At 48.6% G+C, this 18,478-nt stretch overlaps 1 protein-coding gene across 4 annotated transcripts in view; it reads right to left on the reverse strand.

The window, feature by feature from the left end:
• Positions 1-18,478, reverse strand: part of CTIF (cap binding complex dependent translation initiation factor) — a 146,287-nt gene that overhangs the window by 111,540 nt on the left and 16,269 nt on the right. For all 4 annotated transcript variants that reach the window (XM_074931833.1, XM_074931832.1, XM_074931830.1 and 1 more), the window contains exons 2-3: positions 7,187-7,399; positions 3,178-3,261 (exon numbers count right to left, since the gene is read on the reverse strand). In XM_074931833.1, coding sequence (XP_074787934.1) covers positions 3,178-3,261; positions 7,187-7,366 — 264 coding nt within the window. In that variant the 5' untranslated portion in view covers positions 7,367-7,399. The remainder of the gene's footprint in view (positions 1-3,177; positions 3,262-7,186; positions 7,400-18,478) is intronic.

Below are 18,478 nucleotides of genomic sequence, written 5' to 3' on the forward strand. Positions count from 1 at the left end.
TTATAGAGGTCATATGGTGCTCAGATAGTAACTTGCATACCTCGATGGAGCGGTCTCTACCCCAGAGGCTCACACGGTGCTAGAAGACTTTCTGGGGGGCATCGCTCAAATGCAGCTGGTCTTAGCAGAACATGGCAATGCCATGCAGCAAACGGAAGTGTTCACAGTAGGAAACAAGGAGAATTATAGATGAGCTGAATGTAACTGTGAGGCCAGGGTTTTCTCAGTGCACCAGGACTTCACAAAATGTATCTCATAAGTTCCTCCATGAGCAGACCATCTTCTCGTAGCCACCAGCCCAGAGAACTGGAAAAACCAGAGTAAAAGGTTTCCAGGGGGAATTTTCTCCATTTTGAAGCCACTGCTTTGTACAGGATGTACAAGTGCCAGCCTACAGGCACTGACCCCCATATAGTCTCCCACAGCTGGTAATAGCAGATTATCTCACCAAGCAGTGTAACATCAGGGCAAGTACAGGGTGGTCTTCTCCACAGATACCCAACAACGTCAGAAAAAAAGCTATTTAGGAATATCCTGGACTGCATGTTGCATCAAGACACCTTATTTTTACTCTTGAATTGCACATTATCCAGGATTTACTCTCAGCCCCACACTTACATGACATCCCATGGATGCTTATATACACACATTATATATAAATGTCTATATAAATGCATAATGCACCTACGCATTAAAAAACCCAAACAATTCTTTTATTTGCCTTAACCTTGGTGGATCCTACAGACAAGAATTTCAAAGGCATCAGGTACTTAGGGATGCAGAGGGGGATTTTCAAGCACAAGAAAGTCAGCTTCACTCTAGGCTCTCCTATAACCTTTAGGAAGTCAATTACTTTTGTGGTCCTGGACTACTCTGCCTTTGCAGAAAAGAAAATGGGTGCTGAATATATTTCCAGGACTAACCTGGATTTCCATATAAATGCCCTTTCTGGTCACCAGGTTAGAACTGCATGAGGCTTATCACAGTCACCGATACATAACCCACATTTTTACAGTAGCTGAAGCCAGCAGAAATCTCACATCCAAGTATTTTTGAACTAAGTCCGGTTCATACTGCATAACCGACAATGCAGAAATCTCAGCTGGAAATAAAATAGGAAAAACAGGAATTTGATTTTTCAACTACAACCCTCAAAAAACATAAAAAATTGCAACCAAAAACTGCCAATATCCCTTGGGAAATAATAAGCCAGCATTTTCCTTAGCAGGTTTGAAGACTGATTGATAACTTACATTCAGGACAAACACCTTATTAATGAATATATATTTTTTTAATGTTTAAAGCTACTAGTGAAAAATCAACAGCCAGAAATGGTAATAAACTGAACTAGCCCTCACCAGCAGCGTTTCACTCATATATCAGTAACAGCAAGAGAAACGCTTGCCTGGACAGAAGAACAATAGCTTGCAGCTCCTCTTTGGTGCCAAGGAAAATTTGTTACTCACTGTTAAAGGAAGCCCAACATGGAGAGAGATAATTACTAGCTCTGCTGCAGGCTGGGAGAGAGCCCAAATGCAGAGAAAAACAGCTTGGGCATCAGCGAATGTTATTTGTATATAGAAAACAAGCTCCCTGTTGGAGGACATCAAATAGGTTTAATTCCCAGGAAAAAAAAAAAAAAACCACAAAAACAAAACACAACAAGAAAAAAACCTCTTAAGTTGAAACAAAAGAGAGCACAGGACCAGGCAGATGGAAGATGTCAGGGCTGCACTGACTGAAGTCGAGCATCACTCCTGTGTGATTCCTGCATCCTCCTGTGGTACCTACCAGAGACTGGCACGTCGGGTGGGCCCCTGGGTGACGAGCCAGGGACATTCTTCCCAGGGAAAACACCCAGTCCTGCTAACACCCCAAGCAACCCAAGGAGGCAGGAGGGAAACGGCCAGCCTCCCAGATGAATTTCAAGCAGCCGGCTGCGGCAGTGGGAGGAACCCCAGCTGGGGTTTTGCTGCTGAATATTTCAGAGCAGATCAAAGCTATAATAAATTAAACCCACAATTCCGTCTGCCACCTTCAGAGGTTCATCTGAAGCAGCATCTCTGTACAGCACGCACCTTCCTGCACAACAGGATCTTGCCTTTGTTCTGTGCAGGTGTTTGTATAGATGCTCCCTTGCATCCAGGCACATGGCAGGGAGGAGATGTTTCAGCCTCCATCCCACAGCTCAGAAGCTTCCAGCACGGCTCTGCACAGGAAGAAACTGTGCCCAAAATGGGAGCTGCAACACACACTGCTCAGACTGGCACGGCCTCTTGCACCACCCTGCAAGGGGCTCCCAGACTTCTTCTCATGGATCCCACGTGTGGGACTGAAGCCTAAAGGACAGCAAGAAGGGCAAGGGCAGCAAACCCACCAGCCTGAAAACCTGGAGATATCCATCAGCCATCAGCCACAGCAATGGCAAATGCCACTTCACCCCTTCCTGCAGCCTGCTCAGGTGAACGCTGCTCTTACAGAGTTGACAGTCGCATGGTGCCACAGCAGCCCCTCAAACAGGTGACAAGAGTCAAATCCATGCCTCCTCCCTACCCAACCCTCTCCCATGCTGGTGCTCGCACAGAGGAGGGACAGCCACCTCCAGCCATACCAGCAGTGCTTCTATATACTCTTCACTGGCGTTCACGCCACCTACAACCACCAAAACCAATTCACACCTGGCTTCTGTCACTGCAAACCCAACACAGGCTGTCAGCACGTGCAGTTTTGCTGCTTCTTCCAGCTCACCCTCCCAGCTATTTAATCCTCTTCCCTGCAACATCATCCTTGTGCTGCAGCACATAACCAAGAGGTACAGCGACACAAAGATCCCTCACCCCATCTACATCTCATCCTTCCAATTCAGTTTTGATTCTCCAAAGAGGTGCCTCACACAGGTGGCAATAAGAAGCTCTTCAGGAATAAATGGGACACTCCATATTTTTTCCCTATTATCGCAGAGCAATAAGCTTGTGGTCAGAGCATCCATCCACACATCAGGATGTTGCCCTTCTCCCATGGTTTCGGTGGGAACGAGCTTTCAGATGCCGAGCAGAGGGACACATCTCCCGCAGGAGAGGGAAATCTGGCAGCACAGGCAGGCTCTGCGCTGACAGATGAGACAGTGAAAGAACAAAAGCATAGGTTTGGTGAGGAAGAGCTAAACACAACCCCTACCTGATTGTGTTCGTGAGACGACGAGCCCTTCCCTCGGGATGGGGAGCAGCTGCCATCAAGCTGCTCGCTACAATCCGCCGTCCACTGTAAAAGGGATAAAAAAAGGGATTGTGTAAAATAATAGCCTGGCTGTGGAAAACTGCTGTGTCAGTCCACAGCACACAGCAAACACCATCCAGCCTCAGGCATCACTGTACATGTGCACCCCCCCTCCCACCTCCTTTTTGAGGATCATCCCAAAGGCTTTGGCTTGGAAACGCTCCACCCACTGACGGTGAGCAGAGGGAAGATGCAGGAACCATTGCATGAAGGCACCTGAAAAAAACACTTTGCAATAAAATCCATCCCCAGTATTTCCTTACAGACTCCAACTGTGTTTGGTATCTCAGGCATCTGGTATGCACCAGAGCAGCCTGACTTGATTACTCTTTTCCATAGAGTCTACCATGGAAAGCGGGAAAGTTTCTCCTTTTCCCAACTCTGTTTGCTTCAGGGACAGATATAAGTCCTGAACTGCCAAAAAACTCTGGTTTTCTTTTAAACAAAACAGAAAACAGACCTCAAAGCTGCAGGTTTGGCCGCTGCTGTACACTGCAGCTGGGATGTGCAGCCTGGATGGCAGCCCTACTGTCACACTGGCTTCACCCCATGGTGAAGGACATGGGCATCAGGGGACTTCCCAGCCACAGGGGATCACGACAGCTTTCCCCAAAGTTTAGACAGCAAGACATGTCTGCCAAAATAATTCAATTTGGGGTCATTTGGGGCTTTTTCCCCCCCTTGGAGAAATTAATGGCTGCATCATACTGTGAAAAATAAGTAAAATATTTAAAAAAGCAATTTTCACTAAACATGAAAGATACTGTTTAATCCTGAAGACGTTTTCTTCCCCCCCAGAGCTGAGACTGAACCTTGGTGACCAGCCCCATTTCTGAGGCCTTTCATCCTGGAAGTGCTCAGCTGCTCCTGAGACACTCACCACCCAGATGCCATCCCCAAGGCTGATGTACCAAGAAAACGAAAAGTTAATTCCATTCAGACACCAAGTACCTTCTTGACAGGTATAGGTGAGGCCACAAAATAAGAGGAAGAGCCACTATTAGAACTGTCCATGATCGCTGCAGAGCTCTGCCCTCATCAGAGAGCCCGTTCTAGCTTATCAGATGGATGGACATCAGCCTTGCCTTTAGGAAGCTCATTAAAGAGCTGCCCATCACTCTCATCTCTGCTGACCTACCTGCAGAAGCTCATGGTGCTGTCATGCTTGAGAGCTAGATCTATGCCTATCTCCTTTAACAATTCTGGGTGCAATCACATGCCTGGAAGCATCTCCTAAGGTGTAGTTCACCCATTATTATGTCCACAGCCAAAAGAAAACTGCATTTTCCCTCCGACTTTCCTCTTTTTCCTGGTGGGAACAAAGTTGGAGACAAACCCACCATGGGAACATCAACATTTTGGGATTCTCTAGATTGGTGGATGGAATCAGCTCCCCTGTGAGTGGTGTGGAGGATGAAGCAGTCTACAATGTGCCTTTCCTTCCTTCCCTCACATGGAGAGCAGTTAAAAGATCTCTTCAGCAAAATGTATTCTTAAAAAGGTTCATTTGATTGGTAATTTCTTTACACTGAGATAATATATAAAGGGATAAAGGGTCCAAAGCTCTGGAACAGATACTCAGCCCCATCAAACCTGTATACCTCATATAAATCAGATGAGCACTGCTGATACCAGATAAGGATGAGATCCTTCATATACAGAATCACAGAGTGATTTGGGTTGGAAGGGACCCTAAAGACCATCTAGTCCCAACTCCTGCCCCAGGCAGGGCCACCTTCCACCAGCCCAGGCTGCCCAAAGCCCCGTCCAACCTGGCCTTGAACCCTGCCAGGGAGGGGACAGCCACAGCTTCTCTGGGCAACCTGTGCCAGGGCCTCACCCCCTCACAGGGAACAATTTCTGCCTTATATCCAATCTAAATCTACTCCTTTTTCAGTTTAAAACCACTGTCTCTTGTCCTGCCACCCTAGACCTTGGTAAAAGGCCTCTCTGTCTTTCTTAGAAGCCCCCTTTCAGTCCTGGGAGGTCACTCTAAGGTGTCCCCGGAGCCTTCTCTTCTCCGGACTGAACACCCCAGACTCTCTGAGCGGGTCCTCACAGGGGGGTGCTCCAGCCCTCAGATCTCCTCTGGACCCACTCCAACATGTCTTTCTTGAATGGGGGACCGCAGAGTTGGACACAGTACTCCAGATGGGGTATCTGGGAGTAGTGGAGGAAAACCCCCTCCCTTGACCTGCTGGCCACATTTCTTTTGATGCAGCCCAGAACACGGTTGCCTTTCTGGGCTGCGAGTGCACATTGCTGGGTCATGTCCAGTTTTTTACCAACCTGGGTCCCCAAGCCCTTCTCGGCAGGGCTGCTCCCAACCCATCTATCCCCCAGTCCATGGTGATGCTTGGGATTGCCTCAACCTGTGTGCAGGACCTTGCACTTGGCCTTGTTGAACTTCATACGATTCACACGGGAGAGCAAGCTCTCCTCTGCTGGACTTGGGGACGCTGACTTTTTCATGATGGGGTGCACAGGGCAGGGGACAGGAGAAGCAGGCACCTTGCTTTTACTACCCCAGCACACCTCCCAATTTAAAGGCAAAGCAAAGCCCTAGGGAGGCAGGACCTCACTGGTGAGCAATGAGTAAATGGACTTGAGCATAAAGCAAGAGACAAAATGACCTGCAACAAAACTTCTCTGCATGCTGGAGGAGGTCATGGTCCTGCACAAACCCAGCCTGGACTCTGCCCTTCTCTCCATCATCATACCCCCATCTTGGCTTTGCCACGTAGTCTTGTTAGCTGTTAAACTAGCATTAAGGCTTAACACAAAGTGTTCTGGGGTTCTCTGCTTGGGATCAGTCTCCCTTACATCTCATATAAAGAGACAAAGACCCAGATCAAACCAGCAGACCCCACCAGCAGCAAAAACACATCTCAGCTCTCCAACAATGACCATATCTTTACCCTTATGACCCTTCAGTCTTATTTCATTCTCATAACCAGTATGTAAGTGGTCTCTAACCTAAATATTTTATCCTACCAGGAGCACTGCAGGGTAGAAAAGCAGCTCTATCACAAACAGAAGATCACAGCAGCCTTACTTGCTCAGGGGCACAGACCGGAGCTCACCACTCCCTGCTCCATGGACTCCTTATCCCTTCGACAGTTCACACCTTCAGCACGCGTCTGGCACATCGTGTCACCAGAATACAAACGATTTTTCTCCGAACAACAGGAGGTCAGGAGGTTTCATTTCTCCTTGTGTTAGACCTAAAATGTCCATTTTGCAAATAAAACTAACTAGGACCCTGTCGTCCTAATGACAATACCAAACCACATCCCTGCTAAAACCATCCCTCTGTTTGCTGGATATTCCCACCCTTCTCTGACATAACAACCATGATGCAAGCTAACAGGTTATTACACATATTAAAATGCCCACAAAAGCCACAGTTTTGAGGAGCGTTTGGGGTTTTTGATTGACCTTCTGGTCTTGGTTGTTTCACGGACACCTTGTGCATACAGATGGGAGAACATCTCACTGCTGAGCATCCTGCTGCTGCAGCCTCTGCAGCTCTTCCCAATCCCTCCAGGACTTCCACCCAGCATGCTGTCTGGGACGGAGAGCACCACCCTCCATTTACAGACTAAATATCCTTCATTTATAAATGGGAGCCCTGGAGATGTCAAAAAGCTTCAGGGCACACACCTTATGAACACAGAAAAACAAAATCCAGTTGGCGAGAGGCCTCTACCAACCAGTTGGAGACCTCATATCTGGCTGAACAAGCAAGCTGCCCCAAATCCAGTCTTTTATTATGTCCTGCTTTACACCCCAATACTCGAAAAGCTGCTTCAGCTTCCCCAACCCAGGTGCAAGTGCATCCCCAACCCAGGTGACAAGACACTGGTGTCCCTCAGCCTCTCTCCCACCCCACACTGTGCCCTTCACTCACCTGCGAGACATGGGACTGCGTCTTCTCGCTCTCACCATCCCCTTCCGTTTTATCTGTCAGCAGCCCCTGGACCTGGTACTCCAGGACATAGCTGTCGATGAAACGCTCCAGCTCCTCGATCTCCTGAGAGCGGCTGCTCCCCGCCTCCGAGGAGGCTGATGCCACCGATGAGTTCTCCATCCCTTCTGGAGAGACGCCGAGAATGGAGGGGGCCTGAGGAAACAAAATTAAAAAAGGCAGGAAATCATTTCCCAGTAATCATAAAAAGGTTAAAAAAACCAGTAGTGAGAGTCTATCAGTTACCACACACAGGTTACTCTTGCTGTACATCCAGTACCATTTATAATAATCCTAGATGGTCACTTACAGAGTTTCCATGTGTCCACAAAAAAAAAGTCAGATTTCTGTAATATTCCTACACCTGAGGACAATGGACATTTTGCTTACCCTCCTTCTTAAAACCCAAGATACTGAAAACCTCCAGACACATGCCCAAGAGAAGAACAAAATTAAAAAGCTTAATTTAAAAAGCCCACAGTATTAGCTGCGCTGGAAAAAGGTGATCAGCTGGGGATGACAGACAAGGGTGTGAGGAAGAAGATGGTAACTGAAAAGCTTCTCTGGAACAGCAGCAGTACATGATGCTGAGAATGATGCGACCGGTAAATGGTCCAGCGAGGAGGTCTGCATGAGGTGAGCAGAGGTCACACCAGAAGCTATGTTTAGAACCTCTCTCTCTGCAGGAGAATGGCTCTGCAGAAGATATAGTGAGTTTATGATGCTCTCCTCCTTCCTATTTCTCCATGGCTGAATGCCAAGTACACCTTAAAGAAAAGAAACCATCAGCTCCTGGACCTGGGCTGGGCATGTTTGCACAAGAATTAAGTTTTGGACCAGTGTCTTGTGGTAAGACTCTCACTCCTCCTTTCCTGCGGTTGGAGGGAGAAGACAGGGGAGCTCCCACCACATTGCAGGACTTCATCCCTCACTCTCTCCTTCACCAGGAACTGGTATTTACAGTCTGTTTTGAGAAAAACATAAAATTACCAAGCAAATTTGAAGTGAGTCACATGCCATCCGGAAGGAAAAAAAAAGATAATCTGTTCCCAGCTCATGTAATTTCCAGCTCCTGAACTATTTATCATCTGTCACTTCTGAACAATTGTGGCTTCATTTGGAAACTGCTGAGAACGAGCAGTTCTGGCCTAAGGATTTCATCTGCTCAAGGAATTATTCCCAAATGTGCCCGGACTGCCAAAAAGGCTCATTATGTAGATCAATATCACACATTAGCTCCCGAACAAAAATCATGTGGTGTATTAAAAAAGGCAAAAGAAAAAAGAAATACACAAGGATTAAAAAACAAGAGCCCCAGAGAGCATGGAGCCCTGGAGTAGGGTAAGCTTCTCCCCTTTTAGCTAATTAATTGTCAATTACCAAATGGAATGCACCAATTGCTAAAGAGAAAAGGGCCAAAGAAAGAGTTGGGAGAATAGGTGGCTGCAGTGAGTACTCGAGGGCACAATGGCATGGGGAGGTGACCGCATGAGGTAGGGGACAGCTGATACAGGTGGCATCACTTGGGATGGAACAAGTAGAGTCAGAGGGTATTCTCCACTCCCTGGGGCCACATGACACAAACCTACAGGTTTTTTGCCTATTTCTATTGTTTTTCGGCACTGCCGTGGGGATGCTCCCCCTTGAACACCCATGATAAAGCATAAACCAGAACAAGAGTTAAGACATGTCTCCACTTTTGGGGTGGCAATGCATGCCCTGCAAACATTTTGCTGATTAGCAACAGGAGAGACGGTGAACTGAAAGCAAATGGGTTTATCAGAAGTCACCAGGTCCAGCAAACAAGCACAAACCACGTATTTGAGATATTTAGGATCCCTAGTAGGAAACCCTAAAACCAAGTCATCTTGCAGTACCTTCACCCCTTTCTCTAATGGAAACCAGAATTTAGCAGGAAGAAAACTCCCCTGTATTTAAGGGCAATGAGTTACCACTTACACCCAAGATAGGATCATCATTGTGCACAAAGACCCCTAGAGCAGATGTCCAGTCATGGACAGTGAGTTGGTTGACATCTAACCCTTATAATAAAATGGGAGACCAACAAGTCATGGTGTAATCTTCTTTGTATGGTTATTCTGCACCAAGTTGGTGTGAATCACATAATGACACAGAGACCGGCTGCCCGACATGGACATCCCAGCGTGATGGCTGTGCTGCCGCCACTGCCAATACACCACCATCACCACACCCTGGGCTGCACAAAGAGGGTCAACAACCAGAGGAACGTCTTGACTTTGTGGCATCTCCTGGCAGTCCCTCGTAGCAACCAGCTCCCAGTTTTCTGAATTTGTCCTTTGAATTCCCCTTCTGACCACGCTCCTTTCCTACACTGGGGTTAATGGTTAGGACCACACACGCCTGATCACTATGGCAGCGAGATCATGTCCACACTTGATGCTGACCCTGCTTTGGACAGCTGGTTGGACTAAAGACCTCCTGAAGTCTTCTCCAACCTGAACGGTTTTACAGTTCCACGAGATGACAATTCAAATACTTCATCACTTAAGAAAGCCTCCTCTGCTCTCGCAGCCTACTTTCCATACTTCTTCATGAGCAGTGTCACCTATTTCAGACGAGTCTCCCTCAGTTATCATGCAACTGCCTTCTCCGATTCCACCAGCCTGCCCGGAGATGTCCCAACACTCAGATGAGGGTTATTTTGGTCAACAACCTCTAGAAGCTTTTTCAAGGAAGGGCTTTTTCAGCTGTTAGACATTGACTTCCAGGCTCTAACTTATTCTACCAAGTGTGAGATGAACGTATATAAATGTGCTTGACAAAACAAAACCAATATAATCACAGGTTTAGAGGCCCATTTCTGGGTCCTGCAAGCTGGTTCTTGGTTCAAGCAGCCTGGCCCTTCAAGAGGGACAGATTTTGGAACACAAATGTGCAGCATAAGTGGCGGCTCTTCCTCCCTGGCAGGAGGCACCTTGGGAAGGGAACCATCCACCTAGATCCAAACCAATTCAAGTCCACCTGCGAAGGTTTACTCTCCACACTAACGATAAACCCTATCTCCCTTTCCAAAATTAACCCTCTCCACCGGGAAGGTGGCACAGGCTGGATGGTGCCGTGCTCTTCTTGGTGCTGCATGTCAGGAAACCTCTGTGCCTGGAGCAGGTTTCCCATTTCGCCTCTCCTTGAAAACATGTACAATCAAGAGGTTTTCAAAGAAAAACCCAAACCCACATTTGAGCATCAAAGCAGTTGATGTCTTCCTGAACTGGGCAAACACACGTTCTTGAGAGCTCTTCAGGGAGTGGTGATCCCTTGGATCTGTGTTGGCATAGTGCCTACCACCAAGGATTCCCAGACCCCAGATACCTTCTTTAATGATAATTAACAGAGATCAACCTCAAATATTTTTTTTTCTCCTGTTACCTGCTCCTCCCCCTACTTTGTCAAAGCATGAAGTCTGTAAGATTTGGGGGTATGAAAATTACCTTCCAAACCTTTCCCTCAAAGCCCATGCCACGCTCATTACTATGACCATAAAACAAGGAATCAGAAGCAGAAAAAGTCAATAGAAGTGCAAACTGCTTATTATAACTTAGTAATTATCAGCATTATGGTAATGTATAATTATTATTAATAGCTGTTATTTTAAAATGGGGTTCTTGCTCTAGCAAGATTATACAGTTCATGGTAATTACACAGTTTTACCCTTAATCAGCAAATAATAAGAACAAGCATTTTTTATGACATTTGAACAACCATTCCCCTTCTCCCAAAGGTATTCGAGGCTTGTCGAGCTTGTGCAACCAAACGGTGAGTCTGATAGGTGAAGAGCAGCAACGGAGAAGGAGCCCTTTTTGGCCAAGATGCATGGGGGACAACAGCATGGGGGAACTTGCAACCAAAATTATGTAAGAAAAGGTGAGTCCACAGTGAAAGGAAGACAGTCATGCAGGGACAGCAATGCATTTCCATCAGCTCACAGCAGTATGGGTGAGAGGACTCCATACATATGTCCTCCCTCAGGGAAGATGCCCCAGCCATCTACTCTCCAGCACGCCAAGACAAAACTTCTCCACATGAAAATAAGGAAGCACATTGAAATGATTGGTGACAGCCAACATGGCTTCACCAAGGGCAATTTGTGCCTGACAAATCTGGTGGCCTTCTACAATGAGGTTACAGAGCTGGTGGATAATGAAGAGTGACTGACATCATCTACCTGGATATGTGCAAAGAATTTTGACTCTGTCCCACACGACATCCTTGTCTCTAGATTGGAGAGATGTGGATTCGATGGATGGGCCAGTTGGTGGATAAGGAACTGGCTCAGTGGTTGCAGTCAAGAGTTATGGTCAGCGGCTTGATGTGCAACGGGAGCGATGCCCAGCACAAATCCAGGCTAGGCAAGGAGTGGCTGGAGAGCAACCCCCAGGAGAAGGACTTGGGGGGGTTGGGGGATGTAAAACTGCCTGTGAGCCAGCACCGTGCGCTGGCAGCCCAGAAAGGCCCCGTGTGCTGGGCTGCACCCAGAGCAGGGTGGGCAGCAGGGCCAGGGGGGGATTCTCCCCTCTGCTCCGCTCTGGGAGACCCCCCTGCAGGGCTGGGTCCAGCTCTGGGGCACCAACAGCAGAAGGACACGGACCTGCTGGAGCGGGGCCAGAGGAGGCCACGGAGATGCTGGGGGGGCTGGAGCCCCCCTGTGAGGACAGGCTGGGAGAGTTGGGGGGTTCAGCTGGAGAAGAGAAGGCTCCGGGGAGACCTTAGAGCGGCCCCCCAGGGCTGCAGGAAGGGGGGGAGGGACTCTTTGTCAGGGGGGGTAGGGACAGGAGGAACGGGAACAGCTTTAAACTGACAGAGGGGAGATTTAGATGAGATGTAAGGCAGAAATTGTTCCCTGTGAGGGGGGTGAGGCCCTGGCACAGGCTGCCCAGAGAAGCTGTGGCTGCCCCCTCCCTGGAAGGGTTCAAGGCCAGGTTGGACGGGGCTTTGAACATGAAGCAGCCTCCCTCCTCCCTCTGCTGAAGCTTTATTCTCCAGAAATGACACCACTGGGCAGCTCACAATTCACAGACAGTCTCCAGAGCTACCCTGACAGAACACTGAAAGCCTTTTTCTTGCCATATGGGATTTATCATCCCAGGTTTTTCTAGGAACACAGGATGCTCCCTATAAAAGGCAGCTGCAGTGCAAATTCTATGTGTACCAACGTAGCCACTTCCTTCCAGTGTCCCTCTCACATTTAGTCTCCCTGGGGAGTTTACAATAAATAAGTTTTAAATACTGCTGTGATTCAGCAGGTCCCATCTGCTCTGAGACATCTAGGACATGAACTGAGTAGCATCCCAGCAGCCCACAGATATATTTGTCTGTGCCTGCATGGGATGATGGTAAAACCAAAATGAAGAGACGTCCAGTGAGACCCAGGGACAAGGTCCAGCCCAGCCTCAGCCAGCAGACACCACGTCCTGCCCCATGAGCAACAAACACCGATTTTCACATCTCTTGGTCAGCCTCCAAAACCCACCCCACTGCTCTCCACTCCCTACAACAAAGACCTGTTGGACATCACCTCTCAGCGAGATGATGCCCTCTTCTGCTCGGTATCTCTCTGGGGCTGGGCAGAGAGGAATGGTCAAACCCTCCATCATCACCTCCCTCATGCCTTCTGCCTATCGTTTTCACCAAGCCATGCTTTCCAAAACTGCTGCTGAAGTGCACAACATGCACAGGGGAGGGGGTCCCTTCGGCCCCAGACCTGGGAGGTGAGGGATATTTTGGCCACACAGACCAGGGCAGAGCACCCGGTGGAGAAAAACTCTCCTTATCTGCTTCTTATCAGCACCTTCAGGTCAGGTGAAACCCTCTCCATGTTTTGACTCACCATCCACCAGCTAACACTCTGACAGCAGCACAGGCAGAAGGATCGTCTGTGTTTGGGGTCCTGCCTATCAGCATGGCCACGGCTGGTGGGCAGCCAGCTCACTTCCCAGCATCTCTTTTTAATGAGCTCCTTCAGCAGCAATATTTTCTCTCCCCTAATCCACCCCATTTCCAACAACGAGTAATTAGCAATGTGTCTTTCTAAAGCAGTGAGAGCATCTCACTGAATGAAATGAGCAGGTTATCTTTATTGCTGGCGGCCAGCTTTTGTATTCAGTAAACTGCATGAACAGTTACTATGGAAAAATAAAGCACTCGAGATGAACCACAGCTCCCCGCACCCAGGTATTGCTGCATCTCCACGAGCACAGATGAAGCATCATGGGTCTGGTTTGGATTTGCTGCTCCAAAGCTTCTATCTTTCCAGATGCCAAAACATCAAGCGCAGCAATGTAAATTATTATATTCTGGATCTGACTCTTTTCTAATGAAAATGTAAACACCTTTGAAAATCACATCGAGTGACTGCTGCTGGAGCTAGCCTTGGGCTTTTCAGATATTGATGCATCCATGGCTGGCTGAGCATTTTATATATTTCTTCATCCCTTCAGTCTCAGGTTCGGTTTCTGGTACCCGGTGATGCAGAAAAGCCCAAGTGACAGGACAAGGAGCCCAACAGCTGCCACGTTGCAGTGCCATCCACGAGCCTGGCATGCAACAGAGCGGGTGAACGCTACAATAAACACAGAAATAAATGGCAGAGGAGGGAAAGGAGGGCACCAGCAGACTATCAAGTGCAAAAGGCCACAGAACATGACCCATAACAGCTGCCTTGACACAGTGATCCGGCAAGAAAGAGAGAGAAATAACCAGAAAGCCAGAAATCCTTCATTCTCAGTCAGACAATAATTTATTACGCAGCTTGCTTCCCCGCAATAAGGAATTTTTTTGCATTTGGGAGGTGGTTTTCTTTTTTTCTGTTTAAACAAAACCAAAGCCTCGTCACATTTAGAAACACAAAGCCTTCTAGTGTGTCAAATCCCTGCACAAGTTCAGAGCAGTTTCCCAACAGATGGACTCCCTTGCCCAGGGGAAAGATGTTACCTTTGGTTTGTGATGAATGTTGCCAAGAAAAAGAAAGGAAAAACCACTAAGAAAACCACTATCTGAAGTTCAGGAGATGAATGGAGGTGGCCATCTGACGGACCTTGGTCCCACCCCATGGGGGGATGCTCTACTATATGGGATGCCAGGGCAAGGAGTCTACCAGAGTATCAGCAGCACTGCAGCACAACAGCAAGGCACAGTCCACAGCCCATGATCCTCATACGAATTCAACACATGGAAAGACATCATCATTTCTAGAAATAAAACCTGAAACAGGTCATAGCCTCCAAACACCAGCTCCTGAATCAAGAACAGCCTGAGTCTTATTTCTACATTGGCTGATACGACAAACTGTGACGTAAGTCAGACATAATCCATTTTCACATTCCCCTCCTTCTACTAAAAGCTAAGGGAACAAGAGCCCATATTACATCTTATCCTTGTTCCTTTTTTCACCTTTACAAAGGAAACATTGCCAAATAAAAATATTTGAAGAAATAGAAAAAAAATACAGATTTCACACATGCTCCACTATCTCCTCTTCAGAGCCACGCTGTTTCTCCTCCGAGAGCACACAGCATGACACCAGCAGGCTGGGCAGGACGTGGCAGCTGCAGGAATTACGTTAGAAGACATGAACAAAGGATGTTCTCCTGCCAGAAGAGCTTGCACACGTACACCGTGCACACACACGTGCCCCACTATGATGCACGACACAGGTAGCAATCCTCACACAACCAACGCATGTGTTTTGCCCAGCTCCTCCGCAATCCCAGTGGATGAGCCCTGATCCCGTGGAAGCAGCAGGCAGGGTGTGAAACTCCCCACACAGGCAGAGCTCTGCAGGCAGAGAGCACAGCCCACACCCTAAATAAAAGCACTATAATAACAAGCTGATCCATACGCTTTACAATCGCACGTTTCGACCCGGTGCTTGCGCGCCGGCCGCCACGTACTGTCTTTTGCAAACAACCAAAGGGAAACACCATTATCAGAAAGTAAATCTTTTCTTTCCAGGCACCCAGGCAATATAATGAGCACTTGGGCTGTGAAAAGCCCTGTAATCCTAAAAGACACATCCAACTCTAAGTTGAGATGTCAACCTGCTGAAGTAATCCACCCCACGGGTCGCTGCTGGCGGAGAGGGACAGGGTGGGAGCGGCATCCCCCGGTCAGCAGCAGGGAAAGCACAGAGGGTGCTTAATCCCTATTAAACCACGCTCGTAGTTTGCTGGCAAAGAGCATTTTTGTGCCCATACGCCAGCTTTTAGCAGCACTCAGAGGACATACCTTGGCCACCAGCCAAAATCCTGGAGCTGCCACTCCAGATGGATGGAGGGGATTTTATGCTAGGAAGAGCCAGCTGGTCTTCTCCTCCTTGGAATCACACACTGGTTTGGGTTGGAAGGGACCTTAAAGATCATCCAGTCCCAACTCCTGCCCCGGGCAGGGCCACCTTCCACCAGCCCAGGTTGCCCAAAGCCCCGTCCAACCTGGCCTTGAACCCTTCCAGGGAGGGGGCAGCCACAGCTTCTCTGGGCAACCTGTGCCAGGGCCTCACCCCCCTCACAGGGAACAATTTCTGCCTCAGATCTCATTGAAACCTCTCCTCTGTCAGTTTAAACCCATTAACCCTCATCCTATCCCTACCCCCTGATCCAGAGTCCCCCCCCCCGTTCCCGCAGCCCCTTTCAGCCCTGGGGGCCACTCTAAGGTCTCCCCGGAGCCTTCTCTCCTCCAGCTGAACCCCCCAACTCTCCCAGCCTGTCCTCACAGGGGGGCTCCAGCCCCCCCAGCATCTCCGTGGCCTCCTCTGGCCCCGCTCCAGCAGGTCCGTGTCCTTCTGCTGTTGGTGCCCCAGAGCTGGACCCAGCCCTGCAGGGGGGTCTCCCAGAGCGGAGCAGAGGGGAGAATCCCCCCCACGACCTGCTGTCCACACTGATCTTGATGTGGTTGGCTTTCTGGGCTGCCAGCACACATTGCCGGTTCACGTCCAATTTTTCACCCACCTGTGTACCAAAATCCTTCTCCACAGGGCTGCTCTCAATCCCTTGATTTCCCAGCTTGTACTGCTACCAGGGATTGCCCCAACCCAGATGCAAAACCTTGTCCTTGTTGAACTTCATGAGGTTCACATTCCCATGGAATCTTGCCTCCATCTCCACTAATTGCCTCCCTTCATCACAGCCTTCCTCTTCTCTGCAAATGAAGCTCTTCTGTGCAACAAGGCTGGGGGCTGGAGAGCCTCAGGTGCCCCACACTTTCAAGGTCTTTGAAAGATGAAACAGGAATGAGGAAGCAAGATGCTTCTTGCAGCATCAGCCACCTTCTGTACCATTGCAACAGAGAAAAGCAAGTGAACCCTGGATTCCTGCTCCTCTGACCAAGGGGGAAAAGCATTCCCAGCCTCAGATCTGGTCACTTTTGGACCTGGGTTACACAAGCAAGACAAGGAGCAGATTGCAAACCTATGACTCAAGGCTGGCTTTTTCTTAGCAGACCTCCTGTGTCTTCTGCCTAACATGAGCTGCTCAAATGAAACTGGAAAGAAAAATCTCCAGTAAACCTCTGCCAGTTTGCAGAAACAGAAAGGGAAAATAAACAACTCACCATGCCCCTCTCTGCGCTAGTTAAACTCATCTGAAAACTCCATGCACAAATAAGTATATTCAGAGATTTTCTGAATCTTTAACTACCTTCAGTGCTAAAAAAAACCCACCTAAAAAACCCCACTCAACAACACCCACAAACAAACAAAATTTCCAAAACCTGCCTCTGGATCCTGGACCCCCACTCCTCCACCGCATTCAAATGTTCAAGTTATAAAATAAGCAGCAGATTGGCTTTTACATCACCCCAGGAGCATCAGTCGTGGACCTCATCAGTTCCTGTACAGGCAGCCGCCACAGCACTGCCATCAATCAGATCTTCTATAAATTCTAATGGAAAAGAACAAGAACTGTGGGAATTGGAAATTCCGTACACACAGAAGGAAAATAAATCCCTTCCTCATAATGCTTTTAATCCAATAATAATAAATTAAGAGGCAGGGAAGCAAACAAAGCCCTGGGGAAGCACAAGGGGGCAGGGAACCCTGTGGGGTCACTGTCCAACACCACACGAGCGGGTGCACCGTGGCACAGAGCTGGCCAAGGAACGAGGACATCAGTGTCACAAGAGCTGAGATTTCCTGGACAGCTGTCCCTAATTCTGGATTCTTCCAGATTTAAATGCAGCAGCAAAAGAGCTGCAGCCAGTTGCAAACACAGGGAAAAAGCCTCAGGGATCATCTCCCATGTCCTACCTACTTGCTGAACCTTCTGGTTGGGAAAGAAGGACACAGCCCAGCAAAGCATCCAGCTCTCATGCATTTAAGGACAGCTTTTTGACCCAGGACTGAGTTGGTTGGCAAAGCTTTGCTTTCCCCCAGGGCTAGACACAGTGTCCTCCTTAGCTCCTGTTCCTGGACACATGGAGTGGACATCGTCTAGACAGCAGATTTCCAATCAGCAATATGATTTCATTTTGGAGAAGTGATTCTCACTTCAACCAGAGGGACCATCCTAATTAAACCTGGCTCCCTGAGACTGCTGCAGGCAAAAGGCATCACCTAAGAGCTCTCCCAGCATGGGAAGATGCCCTTGAAGACCCTAAATCCATTTCTCAGCTTACAAGAATCTCCTCCTGCATGTTCTCCCATGTAGCAATTAGGAGAGAAAACATGACACCCAGCCAGACCCAGGGTTTGCACTGGGCTCCCAACAGCTGCCCCAGGAAGGGACATGACCCAGAGCAGACAACTCAGCGCCTGCCAAGTGTCCCACTGAGCTGAGGAATGCTGCCACGTGGCAGGGATGGGGTCCAGCTCCCTGTGGACCCACCATCCCACATGCTGGCAAAAGCCACAGCAGCAGGCGATGCTCAGCCCTGGAGGGGTGGGGATCAGACCCTTCTCAAGCTTTGCTTTGCCCAAGCAGCAGGGACCAAGCCTATGGGCTCAACCCTCCTCTCAAATCCATCCCCAGATTTTAGTTCCTTCCAGCAGCTCATGAGACAGCTTGAACCAATTCACGAGGATAACGTCCCCTTTAAGGAACCAGTCCCGCAAATAACAAGCAAAGCACCTCCCCAGACAGGAATTTTTGGGAGTTACTGGCCAGACAGCAGCCTCCCTTTCTGAGGCCTGAAGTGCATTTTTTTGCAATCACTCCCAGACTATCACTCAGCTCGCTGGATGCTCTGCAGCAGCAATGCAGCCAGACA

This window comes from Athene noctua, chromosome Z (assembly GCF_965140245.1).
Source record: "Athene noctua chromosome Z, bAthNoc1.hap1.1, whole genome shotgun sequence".
Lineage (NCBI taxonomy): Eukaryota > Metazoa > Chordata > Aves > Strigiformes > Strigidae > Athene > Athene noctua.